Genomic DNA, 18,000 nt, shown 5'->3' with positions numbered 1-18,000 from the left:
ATCAGTGACCCAATTCAGAAAGCAAGCTGGGAGATAGCAGGCACTAAGCCAGCTCACTCTTCACAGTGACCAGATCTATAAGGTTAGTGATGAGGCTGGAGAGAGTAAAATATGCTGAACACATGCTTTGCATGTAGGACGCCCAGGCACCACATGGCCCCTGAGCACCACCAGAAGCAACACCCAAGCACTTGCTCGGTACAGTTCCCCTAAGAGAACAGAGTAACACTTGCTTAAATCAATGGTTCTTGGCCCTTTTCTGAACTGGGAGTTTTTTTTTTAATTGAACTGTGTCCACAGAGATTTGGATTTCGTTTGGTTAGCATGTGGGTCAGACACAGATACTTATCTACTAGGGATGGATCCATGGCTGAGAATCATCACTTCAGCCTAAGATTTCTCAGGAAGTGAATCCCAAGTGACTTAGTAGGGCTGGGGCTGGGCAGAGAGTGCAACTCCATGCCTGGCCCCTAGGTGGAGTCCACGCCCACTCGGAGCAGCAAGAACATGACATTAGAGACGCACTCAGGATCAGTGGCATTCTGAAGTATACATACTAGAGAACAGAGGCAGCAGTATCAGAATGGAGAGAAACCAAAATGAACTACACATAAACTCATTTTGCTAATAAAGGGGAGAAACAGCTCTTCATAGGTAAAGGCTTCTACCACGAACATTTATTTTTGTTAAAGCAGATTATAAATTCTCATCAGTACAAATATATATATATATATATATATAACTTACATTTGATTGTAAGGCCAACGTTCAAGAGTGAAAATGAGATGGGTTCGCACGTTGCTACCAGAGGTCAAGTGGCTGCAACTAGCCACGGGACGTTGCTCCCTGGGAGGGGGGTGGACACACACACACACACACACATACACACACACACACACCCTAAGAATACATAACTTCCATCCCCACAGAACTCATGGGAACAAAGGACAGAACAAACCCCACCAAGACCCACATGACAAACCAACACAGTAACCCACAAACAAACCCCACCAAGACCCACATGACAAACCAACACAATAACTCCCTCTGTGATATGATTCGTGTGTCATTGTCATCTTAGGGTTAAAACAAAGGATTAACAGAAGGAAACTGCAGCCATATATAAAGGAATACAGAGCCTCTAGAGAGCATATTTAGCTTGATTCCATTAAAATAATGACATTAGAATTCCGTCACAGGTTTTAAACCAGAACAATACTGCTCTTTCATTCTTATTTAAAACTACAACCTAGTGGTCATAAGCATGATTGTTGTTGCAATGCGCTACTTACAATGAATGACACCAAATACGCTGGGGATCCTGTCTGCCACTTTCAACCTTCCCCCTTCATTTCAATAGGCATCAATGATAAATCAATCTTATGTACAATTTCTTACAGCTAACCCTTTTACCTTTGGCAAGATTACTTACAACTCAGACGACTTTTTAATATTGAGAACTATTTAAAATATTCTAAATGCATAAAAATAAAGATTTGGCTTTTTTGATATATATTTATAATATTTATTTTGTTACTCAAAATGGAAGCTCAACTTTACCCCTAAAATATAGCTCTGCAGGAGGCTGCAGCCACGCCCTCCCAGAGTTCTGGTGTCTGGCAGCATAACCCCAGCCCCAGCCGCCTCTCCTGAGCGCTAAGACAGGGTGGCAGAGAGGAGGCAGGCGCCAGTCTGAGAAACAAAGATCATCTTGCTTCCTCTTTTTTTTTTTTCTCAGCTTCAGTAAATGTGCTTTGAGTACAGGTTTCTGTTGAGATACATCTGCCTCTCTGTTGCCAGAGATTTGTAAGGAACATAGGAAGGGGAGGGGGGTGGAGGGACAGGGGGCACCGTTCCCTTGAATTCCTTAGTTTAACCGCAAGTCACCTCTTCTCTAGGAATGTATTTCTCAGTCTTTCCACCCCAAATAACACCTGACTGTACTCTGCCTAGCCACGCTCCTTTGAGACCTTTGGGTTTTATAGAGTACTGACCAGGAACACCTCGGCCCCTCTGCTCTGTTATCTCCCCACCCCTGCCCTTGCCTTAAGTGCAGACAAAATACATGAGCCACAGGGACTGCTTAAAGTTCAATTTCAAACGTTTTCTGTAAGTCACTGGAGAAAGGGTTGGTGGGGGAAGGGTTGGTACGTTGCTTGGCCTTGCTCTCTAACGCAGCCCACTGGGCCTCGAAAGGGTCCACCGGGCAGGTCCCCGCAGATGCCTCTGAGTGCTTGTCTCCCGAGGCCAGTCTGCTCGCATCTACCCCATTGAAGGCTGCAGACCCGTTGAGGTGCTGAGCAGGCGGCTTAAAGAAGGGACTGGCAGCAGCACCACTTGGCTCGTACTGAGGGAATGTCTGCTGCTTGGCCAGGCTGGGAGACTGATGGGGGTGCGTGGTCTGAGGGTGGCCTGCAGTGCCAAACACATTGGCTACCATCTGGGACGGAGTGATGCCCACCACAGGCACATTAGGGGCTGGATAGGGCATCCCGTTGGTCACAGGATAGGGCTGGGCAGGGACAAAGGCTGGCTGCAGGGGTGGAATCACCCCCACTGGCACGGACTGAGCGGTGAGGAATGCATTCCCTTGGAAAGGTGGCGCTGGCTGAGGGATGGCAGTGGGGGGAGGCGGCTGGAGAATGGGCTGCAGAGGGGCAGCTGAGGTCTGCGGCTGCTGGGCCCGGATGCTCTTAGACACCTCTTCTAACCAGCGGTCAGCCTCAGAGGGCGTGCGTCTGTGACCGGCCTGGAAGAGACCCGGGGAGGCAGCACCGGAAGATTGGCCCCACTCGGTCCCTGGAACAAGAGGAAGAAAAAGAAGAGACTCATCAGAGGCTGCGTCGCTCAACTGAGAACTTTGGTTATCTGAATGACCCCAAGGTGGAACAAGTCCCCTCAAGGGACATTTGGTGCCTGGGAAGGTGGGAGGGAAATCTCCATTACCCATGGTAGAAGTTTCTTGACAGAACAAAAAAACTGTCAGACCACGCTGAGCTCTGGGCCTTGCTAAGGAGGGGCGTACACACAGCTCCACGCACAGGATGGAAGCGGTGTCACCCAAGATCCCTCCCCGCTTGCAGTGGTTGCTTCAGGGTACAGAAACCAGCCTGCAGACTCGGAATGGTTTGAGGATCCTCTGACAGCATGAAAATAACCAGTGGGGTGCCTGGGAGACAGCACAGCTGGTTAACGGACTTGCCTTGCATCTTGCTAATTAATCCTGGTTTGCCCCAGCCCCATACAAGGTTCCCTGAACACAGCCAGGGGTCATTCCTGGGCAGGCATGAAAAAGTTCTGAGCACCACTGTTGTAACAACATAAAGACGAAAACAAAAAAACACCAAAAAAGAAAAGAATCAATGACTTGGTGCCAATCTCTGGTCCTGCTGACCCCCAGACACATAATGCCTTCCTGGTGCACTGTCTTTATTACTCTTTCTAAAACACTTGTTTTTATTTTTAGTTAACATGTTCATCATAGAGAAACTAGAAAGTAGAGAAGAACAAAACATAGAGTGCTTTTTGTAGGCCTGCCATGGTAGGAGAAAGACTCCCTCTGCCTCCAGGCATGCCACGAATCTCTAAATTCAGTGACCGAACCCTCAGATGAGGCCCAGAAATCTCTACGAAAGTTTGTGGGTGGGCTCTATTCCAGAGTGCTAAGGAGTATTTAATTTCTTTAGTCTCACTCCTTTCACCCTTTCATGATAGTACTTATTTCCAGGACAGAACAGACTTTTTGTTTGTTTTCCAGCCACGCACAACTTGGGGGCTACTCTTGGCTTGATGCTTGGGGGTGACTCCTAGAGACACTCAGGGGACCATGCAGTACTGGGACTGAGCCCTGGCCTCTGGCACACACAGCATGTGCTCTAGCTTATCCAGCTCTCTCCATGTATCAAATGAATTCTTTTTTTTAAATTTTGCTGTGGTGGGGGATCAAACCCAGGGTCTCACATTTGCAAGGCAACAGTTGCGCTGCCAAACTGATAACATAACTTTTGTGTGTGTGTGTGTGTGTGTGTGTGTGTGTGTGTGTGTGTGGTGGGTGCCCACACCCAGCAGTGCTCAGGGTTGAGTTCTGGCTCTGCACTCAGGGATCACTTCTGGCAGGCTCAAGGGACCATAGGGGATGCTGGGGGTTGAACATGGGTCAGCTGAATGCAAGGCAAGCACCTTACTTGCTATACTATCATTCCAGCTTCACATAACTTTTCTTAAAAAGGCTTCTTCCTAGTCCCCAATCAGGTGAATAGCTGACTTTTCAAACCAGAGTCACTTTTCTGATCCCAGAATCCTCACCATCATCTGTGGCCACCTTACCCGAATGTGTGGCTGAAATTTCCTTGTTAGCAGGATCGGGGGGATGGGCCCAAGGGTTGGTGTCACGCACAGGCATTGCTACGGGAGCTAGAGCAGTATGAACTGGCTTAGCAGCAAGCACATGGAAGGCTGAATCAGTGCCATTAGCTACAATGGGAGCAGACAACATCAATGGAGTTAATTCATGCAGGATGAACAGGGGACCCCCGGATGCTGGGTCAACAGGCTGATGTGCAATACTGTGAAACAGCTAAGACAGAGAGGTTGGGGGTTGGGTAATCATGCCATCTTGCAGGAGATACGCAAACCTGTGAGCAAAGAGGGAGAAAGAGATGGGGGCTAAATGGCCGTGCTGACAATGTTGAATGGCTGTGAGAGGAGATATGCATGTGGGTAGAGAGGAAATGGAGTTGCGAAAACAACTTCAAATTAGGTTGAACAGAACTGCTTTGCCTTACTGGCAGCAAAAATCTAACTGTTTTGATATAACTTAGCCTTTCGCATAATGACATAAAGCATTTTCCTCATTTCCAAAAGACCAAATTATGCCAACGACAAATTACACCAACAATAAACAACTCCGTTAGAGTTAATCTGATTCCTTGTCATGCACCAAGCATCTTATTAATAGTGTTTTAGCATGCATCATCTCATTTAATTCTCACTAAAGTCCTATCAGGCTGACATTATCCCTGTATTTCAGTATTATAGATGAGCAATCAAATTTGATGTGAATTTTCATTTGCTTAAAAAAAAAATCTGCAATGTGCTACAAATCAATCTTTCCTCTCCTTCCCCTTCTTCTTCCTTTCCCTTCCCTCCTTCCCTTCGCTCAGGGAACCAGGTGGTGCCAGGTATCAATCTCAGGGGTTCTATATGCAAAGCATGCTCTAGCACTGGGAGTTTTTTCTGGGGCTCACCTCTTCTTTTTTTCATGGTTTCCATTCCTGGAGCGATAGCATAGCGGTAGGGCGTTTGCCTTGCACGCAGCCAACATGGCCGACCCGAGTTCGATTCCTCCGCCCCTCTCGGAGAGCCCGGCAAGCTACCGAGAGTATTCGAATATGCCAAACACAGTAACAACAAAGTCTCCAATGGAGACGTTACTGGGCCCGCTCGAGCAAATCGATGATCAACGGGAGGGCCTTTACCTTGCCTTTACCTTTACCTTCCACTCCTTGGTAATGCTCATAAGACCTCAAAGTATCTACCTGTTATTTCCTCATCTATCTTTATTAAAATATAAGCCTTGCTCTTTGGGGGTCTAGCCATCCATTCCTAGGTTCTATTTCACAGTCCAGCTCTCTACCTTAGTTACACAGAACAGACCAGCACCCTTCCCTCCTTGCACAATAGTCATTCCCTCGTTAGGGCTGGGCAGCCACGTTTTTGGTGCTGGAACTATTTACCCAAGGCTTATCTGAAAGATTGGTCACCGTCCGTCCTCCCGTTGTTCATTGATTTGCTCGAGCGGGCCCAGTAACGTCTCCATTGGAGACTTCGTTGTTACTGTGTTTGGCATATCGAATACATCACGGGTGGCTTGCCAGGCTCTGCCGTGCGGGCGAGATACTCTCGGTAGCTTGTCGGGCTCTCCGAGAGGGGCGGAGGAATCGAACTCGGGTCAGCCATGTTGGCTGTGAACAAGGCAATTAGCTTGCCATAAACTAGGAGCCCCCTAAAGAGAGGGAAAGGATAGTATTCTAGTCAGTTTTGCATACTCACTGCCTAGTAAATAGGCATAGAAAATAATAAGTACTAGTTAAAAAAACACCTGACTTTAAATTGTGGTCATGTAATTTTATGTAATTTACCTACCTTTTTTGACCGTTACTCAGCTTATCAATGATGCCAACCATAACAAGGTTTTTGTGGGGATTAAACGAGATGAGAAAATGCATGCCTCCTTACTGTGATGTGGCAGATGCTCTGTCAAATGCTTAATAAATCTGGTTTATTTAGTATTAGTATTTGCATATATTTGTTAGATGACATGTGGTCATTGGTACATATGACTCTAAAAGCTTCTTAATTTTCAAAATGAGACTTCCTGGAGAAAGAACTTCCTTCTGCTTCCTTCAAAGAGCCAGGTATTGTTTCTATAACAAGACTTTTTCCTGAGCTCTCCCACAAATGGAGAAACAATGATTACAGGAGTTCACATTCTATAAGTCAGTGATTTAAAAGTTATATAGACAATCTGCTGATCTCTGACTTAGTATTACCTGTTATCCTCATAACTCTGAAAACAGCAACTTTTAGCTGTAGCACTGTCCTCCCGTTGTTCACTGATTTGCTCGAGCGGGCACTGGTAACATCTCCATTGTGAGACTTCTTGTAACTGTTTTTGGCATATCGAATACACCACGGGGAGCTGCCAGGCTCTGCCATACAGGCGGGATACTTTCGGTAGCTTGCTGGGCTCTCCGAGAGGGACGAAGGAATCGGAGCCGGGTCGGCCGTGTGCAAGGAAAACAGCCTAACCACTGTGCTATCGCTCCAGCCCAACTTGTAGGTATTCTTCAATAGCCCAGCCAAACTTTTAACTATTCTTCAATATTACAGAGGCAGTTATTTTTCTTCCCTTTCACTAAGGCAAAATTTTAAGATAGTTGCTACAGAAGATGAAATGAGCTAGAGTCCAAAGAAGTGCCTTTCTCTTTATAATACTCTTTGCCAGACCTTCTTAACCTTAGCACCGTGCTACTATAAGCCAGGTAGTTCTCTGCTGGGAGGATATGCTTTGAAGAACATTTAATAACATCCCTATCTCTACCCAGATGTCAATGTATCAACAGCAGTTACCGGATACACCTTATGTTGTAAAAATGTCTCCAGACACTAAATGGCCCATTTTTCCAGAGAGGGCAAATCACCCCAGGTGAAGAAACACAGTGCTGAGGAAACAATGCTGAAACTAACTCTGATGACTGGCTTGTAGGGACCTGGATGGAAACTCTAATCCTTGACAGACAAGTGGTAAATAAAGTGGGACTGAAGAAGATACTAAAAGAATAGGAGGGAAGATGAGTGGGTACATGTAAAATGATAGACTCGGGAAACAAAAATGCACAAAGACTCTGTCCTATAGGTAGATGAACGCCTATGAGACATTCTCATACTGAGAAATTAACTGATCTAAGAGGGCACCAACCTTGGAAAGCAGGAGACTGGGGGGCCACCGCTGTCACTGGTTTGGTCATTGGGGCTGATGAGAAGGGGTCCTCGGAGGGTGTGCTGAAGGCATTGGTGATCTGCGAGCATAGGGAGCTGATACTCTCTGCTTCCCCTTCCACTTCTGGCACTGCAAGAAAAACAGGAAATGGCTCACGATAAACTGAGTAAACATGAAGTATAAGAGCACGGCACTATGCAATTTATACTGCATCCCTAAAACTGACGAAGTTTCAATTCACTCTCGGGTAGGACTACAAAAACAGCTTCAAAACAAAGATCATGATTTCACTGGCTTTCAGATGGGAGGGCATGACATAAACAATTCTTGTTCTGGGGACTATCTGCCTCCCTTGTATATATATCTTGACATTACTTTATTTCCTCTCTTAGGTGATACTGTTGAGAACTTGATATTCTTTTTTGGTGCCAAGATAATTCATTTACCCCAATCTTTCTGGAAGGTAATCTGCAATCTGTTTTCTGACCAGGTCCCAGGGCTATGGTTTGAGTTAAATTCTGGAGCCATTAAGTAACAAAAAATGAATTAAAGTCAGAGACATGGTTAACGTGATAGTACAGTGGATAGGGCACTTGCCTTGCATAAAGGCCAATCCATGTTTGACCCCCAGCACCCAAGAACCCACCAGGAATGATCCCTGAGCTCAGAGCCAGGAGTAAGCCCTGACCACTGCTGGTTGTGTCCCCCCGGGCTCCCAAAAACAAACAACAAAAAAGAGGCACATTGCCTGCTCAATCCATTTGATGGCATTAAATTAAAAACAAAGTATTAAAGAAAAATTCTCTAAGATACCAAAATATGAAATATATACATATTTCTGTATGTGAACTGAGTGAACTGAGGGGCAGAGATATGGCTCAAAAGGCTCAGTCTTTTTGTCAGGGGCATACCCAGAATATTTTAGGAACTATTTCTGACTCAGTGCTTAGGGGACCATGAGGTATCAGGGGATCTAACCTGGGCCTCCCAAAACATGTGCTTCAGCTATTGAGCTATCTCTACAGCTCAAGAAGTCTATTTAAATTTTATTTGTTTTGGGCCACATCTTGTGTGCACACAGGGATCATTCCTGACAGTGTTTAGCGGTCCATTTATGGTGTCAAACCCGGGTTGGCCAAATGCAAGGCAAGTACTTTACCTGTTATACTATTGTTCTGGCCCAAGGATCCTGGTACCACATGGTCCCTGGCGCACCACTGAGTGTGACCCCCTAAAGTCCGCAAAAAAACCCAGAACCCCAAATGAAGTGTGCAATTCAGGCCCTGTGTTTCACACTGATGCTGGGATATAAATCCCTGTCACTGAGGAAGCTCATGTGTATGCCAAATCTTTGTTTGCTCAATTGTAAAGAGATGAATAGTTTTTGCTCCCCATCTGTTCTACAGGAGACGGAAAAATAGAGATATCTGAGCATCAGGAGTTTCAGTTTAGGTTGAGAGCTGGAAAAAAGAGCCTCAGTATACATCTAGTTCATATGTTCTTCAGCTCTATTTCAGCCATCAAAGGAATTCTGTGTTCTTCTGCCACAATCAGTGAGAGTGCCCTATTGAAAAAGAGTTTCCTCAGACCAGTTAGAGTACTGGCTCCTCATGTCTCAGAGAGAAGAAAAGTAGGGCCTATAAAAGCAGAGCAGATCTGACACTGTAGCTCCAGATCTTAGGATACGGATAGAACTACCAGGGTTGGCTCAGTTATACAGAGGCCACACAAAGGCCTGTGTGGCAATTCTGAAAGGTAATGAATATGTGTTAGCAAGCCCACTGTCTCTCATGAACAGATCTTAGATAAATACAGGACGTGGGTTTAGAGTTTCCTCCCCATGGAACTAACCGGCAACAAGGACAATGAGCACTTATCCATTTTGTGGGGTGCATCTGACAGTATGCTATTTAATTGACGATATTTCCAAAACCTTTTAAATTAATTTCCAGCTGAGTTCTAAATGGCAGAGTAAGAATGGAAACTTAAGACTCTTGATGTTAGGAAGCAGGCTGCAAAGAGGCAGTACACTTCAATGAAAACAAACCAAAATCCTGTAGCTCAGGCTAGGAGTTACTATCATGGCTCTTATTCTATTTACTGAAAAGAAATTAATGAGTCATTACCCCTCCACCCCCCGCCCCCACGTACCTTAGTTTTTTCCCAGTGGGAAATGGATGCAAGGTACAATTGTCAATCAGCTTTAGAGAGAGGAAGCTAGTGTGATGGGATTAGTGTCTCCACTGAAAGTGATAATAACCCTTCAGTGCTAGTGCACTTAAGTAAATCAGTCAAATGCTGCATTACCTGCATTTTTAATAGGGAAATCAGTTTTCCTCTGCATAGTGGAAGGCAACTCATTGATGCGCAGGGAGAGTTGGCGTTTAAAGGGTGACATCTTCTGGCTAAGAGCAGGAAATCCTCGGAAAGAGCCTTGGCGAGCAAGCTGTTCAATGGGTGCATGCCGACGAGGAATGGCATGAGGGTTGTTCATCTCCAGAGAGGCAGTGGCATCCAAAGTGGGAGAGGTGGGAGAAGACGGGGATGGAGCTGTGTTGCCTGGGGTCATAGATGAACCAACAACTGTCTTATCTGCTTCAGCTCAAGAAAGTCAAGAGAAAGACGACCTTAGCAATGTCTTCAAATAATCTGAGCTCACACAGCTGAGGAACTCAAAAATCCTCTAGGTCCATTTAGCATCTCCTTTCCAATGACTCTTAAAAGATACATTAGTAGTAGGTCTCAGATTTCCTATTTTTCAGGCAAGTAAAACATTTATTAACTAATTCTGTGTATACCTATTACTTATTCACATGGTATGTCTAAAAATCATAGATCTAAGATTTTCATGCAGTGATTCAAAACTTAAGTCTTTGGATTAGATTTTAAAAGTTTTCTTACAAACTCTGAATGTGAGGTGTTTAAAAAAAATGGTATTTTCAGCCACTGCCATGCTGACTCACCCACAGGCCCTCTACCGAACCATGACTAAATCTCCAAGGAGACACAAGCTGAACAGCTAAAATTCAGTCCTCAGGGCTGAAAACTGGGGCACCCTAGGGAGGAGGGTGGGCTGAGCACCTGTCCTACTGAAGCCCCAGCAGCCACAACCACACTCTACCCATACCCCAACTCTGCAGCCATGCCAAGGGCTCAACGCCATTGCCATTGCTTTACTTCTATTGTCTGCAGAGATACCAAATTGCACATAATTTCAGGTACCTAGTGCCAGGCTGACAATTCTGGTATCTTCTCGGAGTGGGGGGTGGGTAGCTTCCCCTCAGGCCCCCGACTTCTGGAAGCCCCAGCAGCCAGGCCCACCTCTCACAGCTGCTGCCATGTCAACTCATTGGTCGAGACCAAGATCCTGAAGTCTCTGGACAGCATAGCTGTGACACCTCCTAGTTCTTCCATACTGAAGTTCCAGTAGGAGCACACCAAATTAGATGGGAAAGCAACACAGAAGCCAACTAACCTCAACAAACAAAAACAGTAACCCAGAAGGCTCAACTAGCAACACGCAGCTTAAGTAAATAAATTCTTAGAGAAAGACTGAACAACCCCGTGATGATATAACAATTTTCACATAAAAACTGATTTTTAAAAAATATTTAACAATTTTAACATTGAAGCTTTGTTATCTAATCAATTTCAACTCTAAAACTATCAACATTTGTGGCTTTGGTCTACATTAAAAAAAATGATGGTTCATGGTTTTCAATGTTTGTTGATTTATTTAAAGCGGTAGCATTATTGAGTGTTAAAAGTAAGTAAAGGGATATTCCAGATAACCTCTCAGTATCTGTATAGCAAACTACAATACATAAAGGAGGGAGAGAGGGAGGGGGGAGAGGGGGAGGGGGAGAGGGAAAGGGGGAGAGGGGAAGGGAGAGAGAGAGAGGAAAACTGCCTGCCAAAGAAGCAGGCTGGGGGGGTGGGAAATTGGGGACACTGGTGCTGGGACACAGACACTGGTGGAGGGTTGGGTGTTGGAACACTGTATGACTGAAACCTAATCATAAGCAGCTTTGTAGGGGTCTATTGTACAGTGATTCAATAAATAAATCTTAAAAAAAGTGACAGCATCAGAAAAGATTTAAACAAGGGTAAGTTTCATTAGATAAAGAATAAATCAAAGACTTTAAATCATGGACAATATGCATTTGAGGCTCATTGGAATAAAAACATACAGAAGCAAGAGCCAGGGATGTATGCCTTGCACACACAAGGTCTTGAGTTTGAAACCTGGTGCTATGTGCACCCCGCCTCACCCCCAAGCACTCTTGGATGTGGGACACTCAGCAGAGCCACATCACTGGGCCATGGCATGGAACCAAATGATGTGTTTGGATGAGTACTGCCAGGGTATCTTGCCATCCGCCAAACCTCACTCCCCTGGTCCAGAAAAAGCATACAAAAGTTAAACAAAAGTATTGGGGGAGGGACTATACCCAGCTCTATGCTAGGCTGTTATTTCTGGCTCTGTGCTTTGGGGCAGTTCCTGGCAGTGCACAGGAGGCCATGTGGTACTGGGCGCAAGCACCTTAACGCCTATAACTTCTCCCCTGTCCCAAGAAGTAAAGTTTTAAATGGAATTAAACAGAAACATGAAACTGTTTGCACGTAAGTACCAGCTGAACCCAACTGTGAATGTGCTAAAATCTCAACCCCCACAACCTTCACCATCCTCTGTAGTTGTTAGGCTTTGACCACTCTGGCAGTTGCTGTACGTAGTAAAAAAAATTATTTGATGCCTTTAAAGAATATGCTTCCAGGCGGGGAGATAGCTCAACAGGCTGAGTACATGCTTTGCATGTGGGAAGCTTGGTTTTGACCCTGACACTACATTGTCCCCCAAGCACTGATGAAGTGAACACCACTGGGTGTGGTCCAAACACACACACGCACACGTTTTCAATTTGGAACTCTCTGAAGTATATTTTATGTATGTGTAAATGTTATATACACACATATATCTATAAAACACATACTATAAATATTTTTAAAATTAAAATGAATTTTTTGGTTTTGGGGGTATACCTTGCTTGCTCAGACCTTACTCCTGGCTTTGTGCTCAGGGATCATTCCTGATGGGCTCAGGGATCATATGAGGTGCCAGAGATTGAGCCTGAGTCTTCTGTGTACAAACAAGGCAATCTCTCTACTCACCACTATCTCTCTAGCTTCCACCTCTAATTCTTAAGCACAAAAATGATTACCCAAAATTAAATTATTGATGATGATTCCTCTCATCCTTTTACTCTAAGGGTTTTTGAGCCACACTCAGCAGTGTTCAGAGGTCTCTCCTGACAGTGCTCAAAGGACCATATGCAGTGTCAGGGATCAGATTCTTTTTATCTATGAACATTTATATTAGAATATCAAAGAATAAAAACATTCCATTTTGGGGGCCAGACAGATAATATAGTGAGTAGGGTGCTTGCCTTGCATGTGGTTGAACAAGATTCAATCCTCAGCAACCCTTACGGTCTCCTGAGCCCTACCAGAAGGGATCCTTGAGCACAGAGCCAAGCCAGGTGTGCCCCCCCCACCAAAAAAAAAAAAAAAAAAAAAAGAAAAAGAAAAAGAAAAAAAAAAGAAATTAGAGTTGTATTAGTCAGTAGATTAATGTGTTATCTAAAAATGGCTGTCCAGAATCTGGAAACAACCCAAGTGCCCAAGAACCGATGAAGTGATAAAGAGACAATACAATGCAGCTGTCAGGAAAAATGAAGTCATGAAATTTGCCTATAAATGGACGGACATGAAGAGTATCATGCTGAGTGAAATAAGTCAAAAGGAAAGGGGCAGATATAGAATGACTGCATTTTTTTGTGGTATCACTGTCACTGTCCTCCCGTTGTTCATCGATTTGCTCAAGTGGACCCAGTAACAATGAGACTTGTTACTGTGTTTGGTGTATTGAATACATCAATATGGTAGGTAGCTTGCCAGGCTTTGCCAGGCAGGCAAGACAGTCTCGGTAGCTTGCCGGGCTCTCCGAGAGGGGCGGAGGAAATCCAACTCGGGTCGGCCATGTTGGCTGTGTGCAAGACAAACGCCCTACCCGCTGCGCTATCGCTCCAGCCCATTTGTGGTATAATATATATATATTAGAAGAGCAATGGCCTGGGAAAATGGGGGTTTGAAGGAAATGGTTGAAACTAATCATAAGTCTGTGTGGGGCTGAGGGTAGATGGAGAAGAGACCACTATGACAAAAATAGCTGGGAATGATCACACTGGACAACATCTGAGGATTAAAAGTAGGTAAGGGGGGTGCTGGAGCGATAGCACAGCGGGTAGGGAGTTTGCCCTGCACACTGCCAAACCGAGTTCGATTCCCAGCATCCCATATGGTCCCTCGAGCACCGGCAGGAGTAATTCCTGAGTGCATGAGCCAGGAGTAACCCCTGTGCATCGCTGGGTGTGACCCAAAAAGAAAAAAAAAAGGAAGTAAGGAATATTCTTGATAACCTTTCAGTATCAATATTGAGAACCACAATGCCCAAAAGGTGGGGGGAGGAGAGAGGGAGAGAGGGAGAGAGGGAGAGAGGGAGAGGGAGAGGAGGGGGGGAGAGAGATAGAGAGAGAGAGAGAGAGCGTGCGCAAAAGTGCCTGCCAGAGGTAGGAGGGGGTGGGGGGGCTATGGGAGGGAATCTGGAGATACTGGTGATGGGAAATGCACACAGGTGGAGGGATGGGTGTTGGAATACTGTATGACTGAAATCCAATCATGAACAGCTTTATAATGGTCTATCTCACAGTGATTCAGTGACTCGAGCAGTGATTCAGTAAAGGTTAAAAAAAGAAATTGAAAGTAAAATAAATAAAATAAAATCTCTAGAGAAAAAAATGGCTGTCTTGGAATTAAAAAGATATAGTAGAAATTTAGCAGTTATATTAATTTTTATTTTGACTCAACTGCTTAATTCTAAAATATTCCCTATTGATTTTAACTCTAGCATATATAAGAATACAAAAAAATTTCCTCAAACGCTATAACTTAGTTCTAAAATATGTCCATCCAGTTCCAAAAAACAGACTCCTGAGTAATTTGAGTGTTTATACAGGCATTTTTGCTATGCTACCTTATGTACCTGGAAAAACTCACATTCTGCAAAATCACAAACCAGGTGATAGCATTTCAAAATCTAGACATTTTTGAAATTAAAGCATCAAAAACAAATACCACACAAAAACCCCTGTGATGTCTAGTAAGCACAGCATCTCACTGAAATATCTGTCTATACCTGCACTAAGCATCAGTCAGCAAACCTCTGCAGGCCAACCCTGGGACTGTACTTCTTCCTTCAAGACGAAGGCATTTACTTCTCACAGATACCAGATGCATCAGAACTAAAGATGTTATTGCATATAGAACTTCTCAATTTTGTTTTAAAACACTGAATTTGTGCATTTTCAACAATGAATTTGTGCATTTTCATAGTTTCATCAACTGCACTCAGTCTGATGTTATGAAAAGAATAATAAAGTCGAAAAAAGTAAGAAAAAAAAAAAGAAGGATGCTGATAGTTCTCTTTGTTGCTGATAATTCTCTCTGTGGGAAAACTTGCCCTTGATAACTCTGGAATATTAACCTGTCAGGAAAACCAACATAAAATCAACACAAGGTTGTGGTAGAACAGGATTTACCTTTCTTGGCATCCTGGAGTTGTTTCATAATCTCTTCTCTTTCTGCTTGCTCGGTGGCTGTTGTGACACGGAAGGATCCTTCTCTGGTAAAAGTTGTTCGACTGGCATCAAAAGTAGCAGTCACTCCACATTCCTTCTCGCGCTTCTGCTTACGTTCTAGACAGGCTGCAAAGGCACAGCCCACTGCATGGCTCAATCTTTCACCCTGTATAGAACAGGAGTTTAAAACACCTTTTTAGGGTTATGGCATAATCACTGCAAATTAACATGGATCACAAGTTCATTTTTACACAAGGTACAATGTTAGGAATTCTAGGTTAAAATTAGATTTTAATATACTGATGATCTGCCCGCACAGCAAAGCCTGGCAAGCTCCCAGTGATATACTCGATATGCCAAACACCGATGAACAATGGGAGGACAGTGCAGCGCTACAGTGCAGTGCAGATGACAAATTAATGTAAATGAGTTACCTTACATAATGCTTATGCTTTGTCACTGTGACAAGCACGGGCTAAAGTGTACTCTTTCCAGGAAAAAACAAAAACAAAAACAAAAAACATTTGTTCACTGTCTCTAAACTGTACCTGAAAGATACTAGCACCACTGGGGCTGGAGAGATAGTACAATGGGTAGTGTTTGCCTTGCATACGGCAGAGCCAGGTTTGATCCCCAGCAACCCAGATGGTCCCTGAGCACCGCCAGGAGTGATTCCTGAGAAAGAGCCAGGACTAACCCCTGAGCATTGCTGGATGTGGCTTAAAAAAAAAAAAAAGATTACTATTACCCCTCCATCCCCACATCTTCCCAGCATCCTTGGCAGTGAGTGGTGGTGGTGCCTACTTCGGGAAATATTGATTTTATATATTTTGATCATTTTATTATTTTTTACTTAGTGCCGGGAGGGGGGGATTGTGTGGGGGGTCATTCTAGGCAATTCTCTGCCAACTGGGAGTTCAATGTGAGGGCCCAAGGATATGATATTCATAGGTCCTGCAGTGCTGGGGATTACCAAAGGCACTTCAACAGTGTTTGGGGACCTCCAAGACTGAACCTTGAGATGTCTGGGAACCAGATGGTGCCAGGTATCAAAAGTGAACCATGATCAGGTGCATGCTAGGCATATGTCTTAAAAACTATACTATCTTTCTTGCCCAGGAAATGCTGTTCTAATCCATTTTCCTACTATAGAATAAAAACATCAGGTGATATAGAATCATTAACAAGAAGAGACATTTGAGAACAGGGACTCTTCTGTGGCACTTTCAAAATAAAAATCATACAATGCAGGCAGCTGTTCCTCCATACGGTTCTGAACAAATTATTTCACTGGATCTTATTTGCCAGTCAGCCCCCTCTGGGAGCTGCAGGGCCACAATAAGAGTGTGGATGACTTGAACTGAAAGAGTGAAAGAACCAAAGCAAGCTACTTTAAGAACTTCCAAATGCTGTAACAGTATAAGCTTGAGAAAAGCATAGGAAGGTCAGGAATGAACCTCAGCGGTGGAGCTCATGCCTGGAAGTACATCATCTCTGGAACCACAATCAAAGCAACAATATGCAGCAGAAACTGAGTCGACAAGGAAGAGGCATAGCTAACCAAATTAGACCTGGTGAAATCCACGGTAGGGACTTACCGTGTCCTTGACAGCCATGAAGCAATGGCAGATCCAGCGTCGAGTGGTGCCATCCCGGCATATGTAAGAGAAAGCTCTATCAAAGTTCCTATCTGGAGCACAGAAGGAAACCTTTTCTATTGTCTGGTCAACGATGAGGTCCTGGAAAAGGGAAAGCACAAAGGAACAGAGGAATTAGGTCATTCAAGCTTCTCAAAGACACATGATATTCACAACATAACACAAAGGCAAAGCCGGATTCTGGTCTATCAGCTTGATTATGGCACGTGCGAACTAGGGGAGAGAGCCCCAGGGGCACTCTGCTCTGTTGCCTCCCTCATCTCAAGTGCAAGTTCTAAAACTTTCTTCCTTGAAGGGAAAGGTGTTTGATCATTGTATGACCGAGACTTAAACCTGAAAGCCTAGTAACTTTTCCCACAGTGATTCAATAAATAAATATAAAAAGAAAAAAAATAAAATTAAAAAAATTAAGGTGGAGTTGATGCCCAATTCAATCAGCTAATCAGTGGCTGAATAAATAGCAGTACTCCTACAAAAAAAATAAAAAAATAAAAAATAAAAAAATTAAAAATTAAAAAAAAATAAAACTTTCTTCCTGATTCTAGGTTATTGTGGTAGAGTTCATTTTCAACTTGTCAATATATTTACTCCATTATGTATATTTAGGCCCTCCCGTTGATCGTCGATTTGCTCGAGCGGGCCCAGTAACGTCTCCATTGGATATTTAGTAACACCCTTCCCAGAACATTCTATATATTAACTTAATGATCATTTAATTTTTTTGTTTTGGGGCCTCACTCGGCAGTGCCCAAGTCTTACTTCTGATTCTGCGCTCAGGAATCTCTCCAGACAAAGCTCAGGGGACTACATGGGGTGCTGGGGATTGAATCCAAATCAGCCATTTGCAAGGCCCTACCTGCTGTACTACTGCTCTGGTCTCTGATCATTTTTTAATCTTAAGTATGACTTTCTTGATCCAACATTTACTGAAAGGCACACAAAATACCAAGTGTTCTTGAAAACTTAGAAGTTCTGAGGCTCTTTTTTAAGATACTTCAGTGGCCTAGAACTCCCAGAGGTTATGGAAGGGTTATTAAGTGCCACAATACAAAATCAGGCAAAATATATTTATATAGAATCCTTATAGAAATTTCTATTGGTCCACAAACTTACATATTTAAAATATTTTGTGTCAAAAATGAATTTT

At 43.9% G+C, this 18,000-nt stretch overlaps 1 protein-coding gene across 8 annotated transcripts in view; it reads right to left on the bottom strand.

Moving 5' to 3' along the window:
• Positions 1–1,001: 1,001 nt before the first annotated feature.
• Positions 1,002–18,000, bottom strand: part of NUMB (NUMB endocytic adaptor protein) — a 141,807-nt gene continuing 124,808 nt past the window's right edge. For 4 of the 8 annotated variants that reach the window (XM_056133686.1, XM_056133685.1, XM_056133689.1 and 1 more), the window contains 5 exons: positions 16,794–16,934; positions 15,157–15,361; positions 9,809–10,102; positions 7,481–7,630; positions 1,002–2,799 (listed from right to left, as the gene is read on the bottom strand). In XM_056133686.1, coding sequence (XP_055989661.1) covers positions 2,084–2,799; positions 7,481–7,630; positions 9,809–10,102; positions 15,157–15,361; positions 16,794–16,934 — 1,506 coding nt within the window. In that variant the 3' untranslated portion in view covers positions 1,002–2,083. Of the gene's footprint in view, positions 2,800–4,326; positions 4,474–7,480; positions 7,631–9,808; positions 10,103–15,156; positions 15,362–16,793; positions 16,935–18,000 lie in introns of all 8 variants that reach the window. The other 4 variants (XM_056133688.1, XM_056133690.1, XM_056133692.1 and 1 more) reach the window with 3 other exon arrangements.

This window comes from Sorex fumeus, unplaced genomic scaffold (genome assembly GCF_029834395.1).
Source record: "Sorex fumeus unplaced genomic scaffold, SorFum_2.1 ptg000098l, whole genome shotgun sequence".
In the NCBI taxonomy this organism is placed as follows: domain Eukaryota; kingdom Metazoa; phylum Chordata; class Mammalia; order Eulipotyphla; family Soricidae; genus Sorex; species Sorex fumeus.
This window is presented reverse-complemented; position numbering and strand designations above follow the sequence as displayed.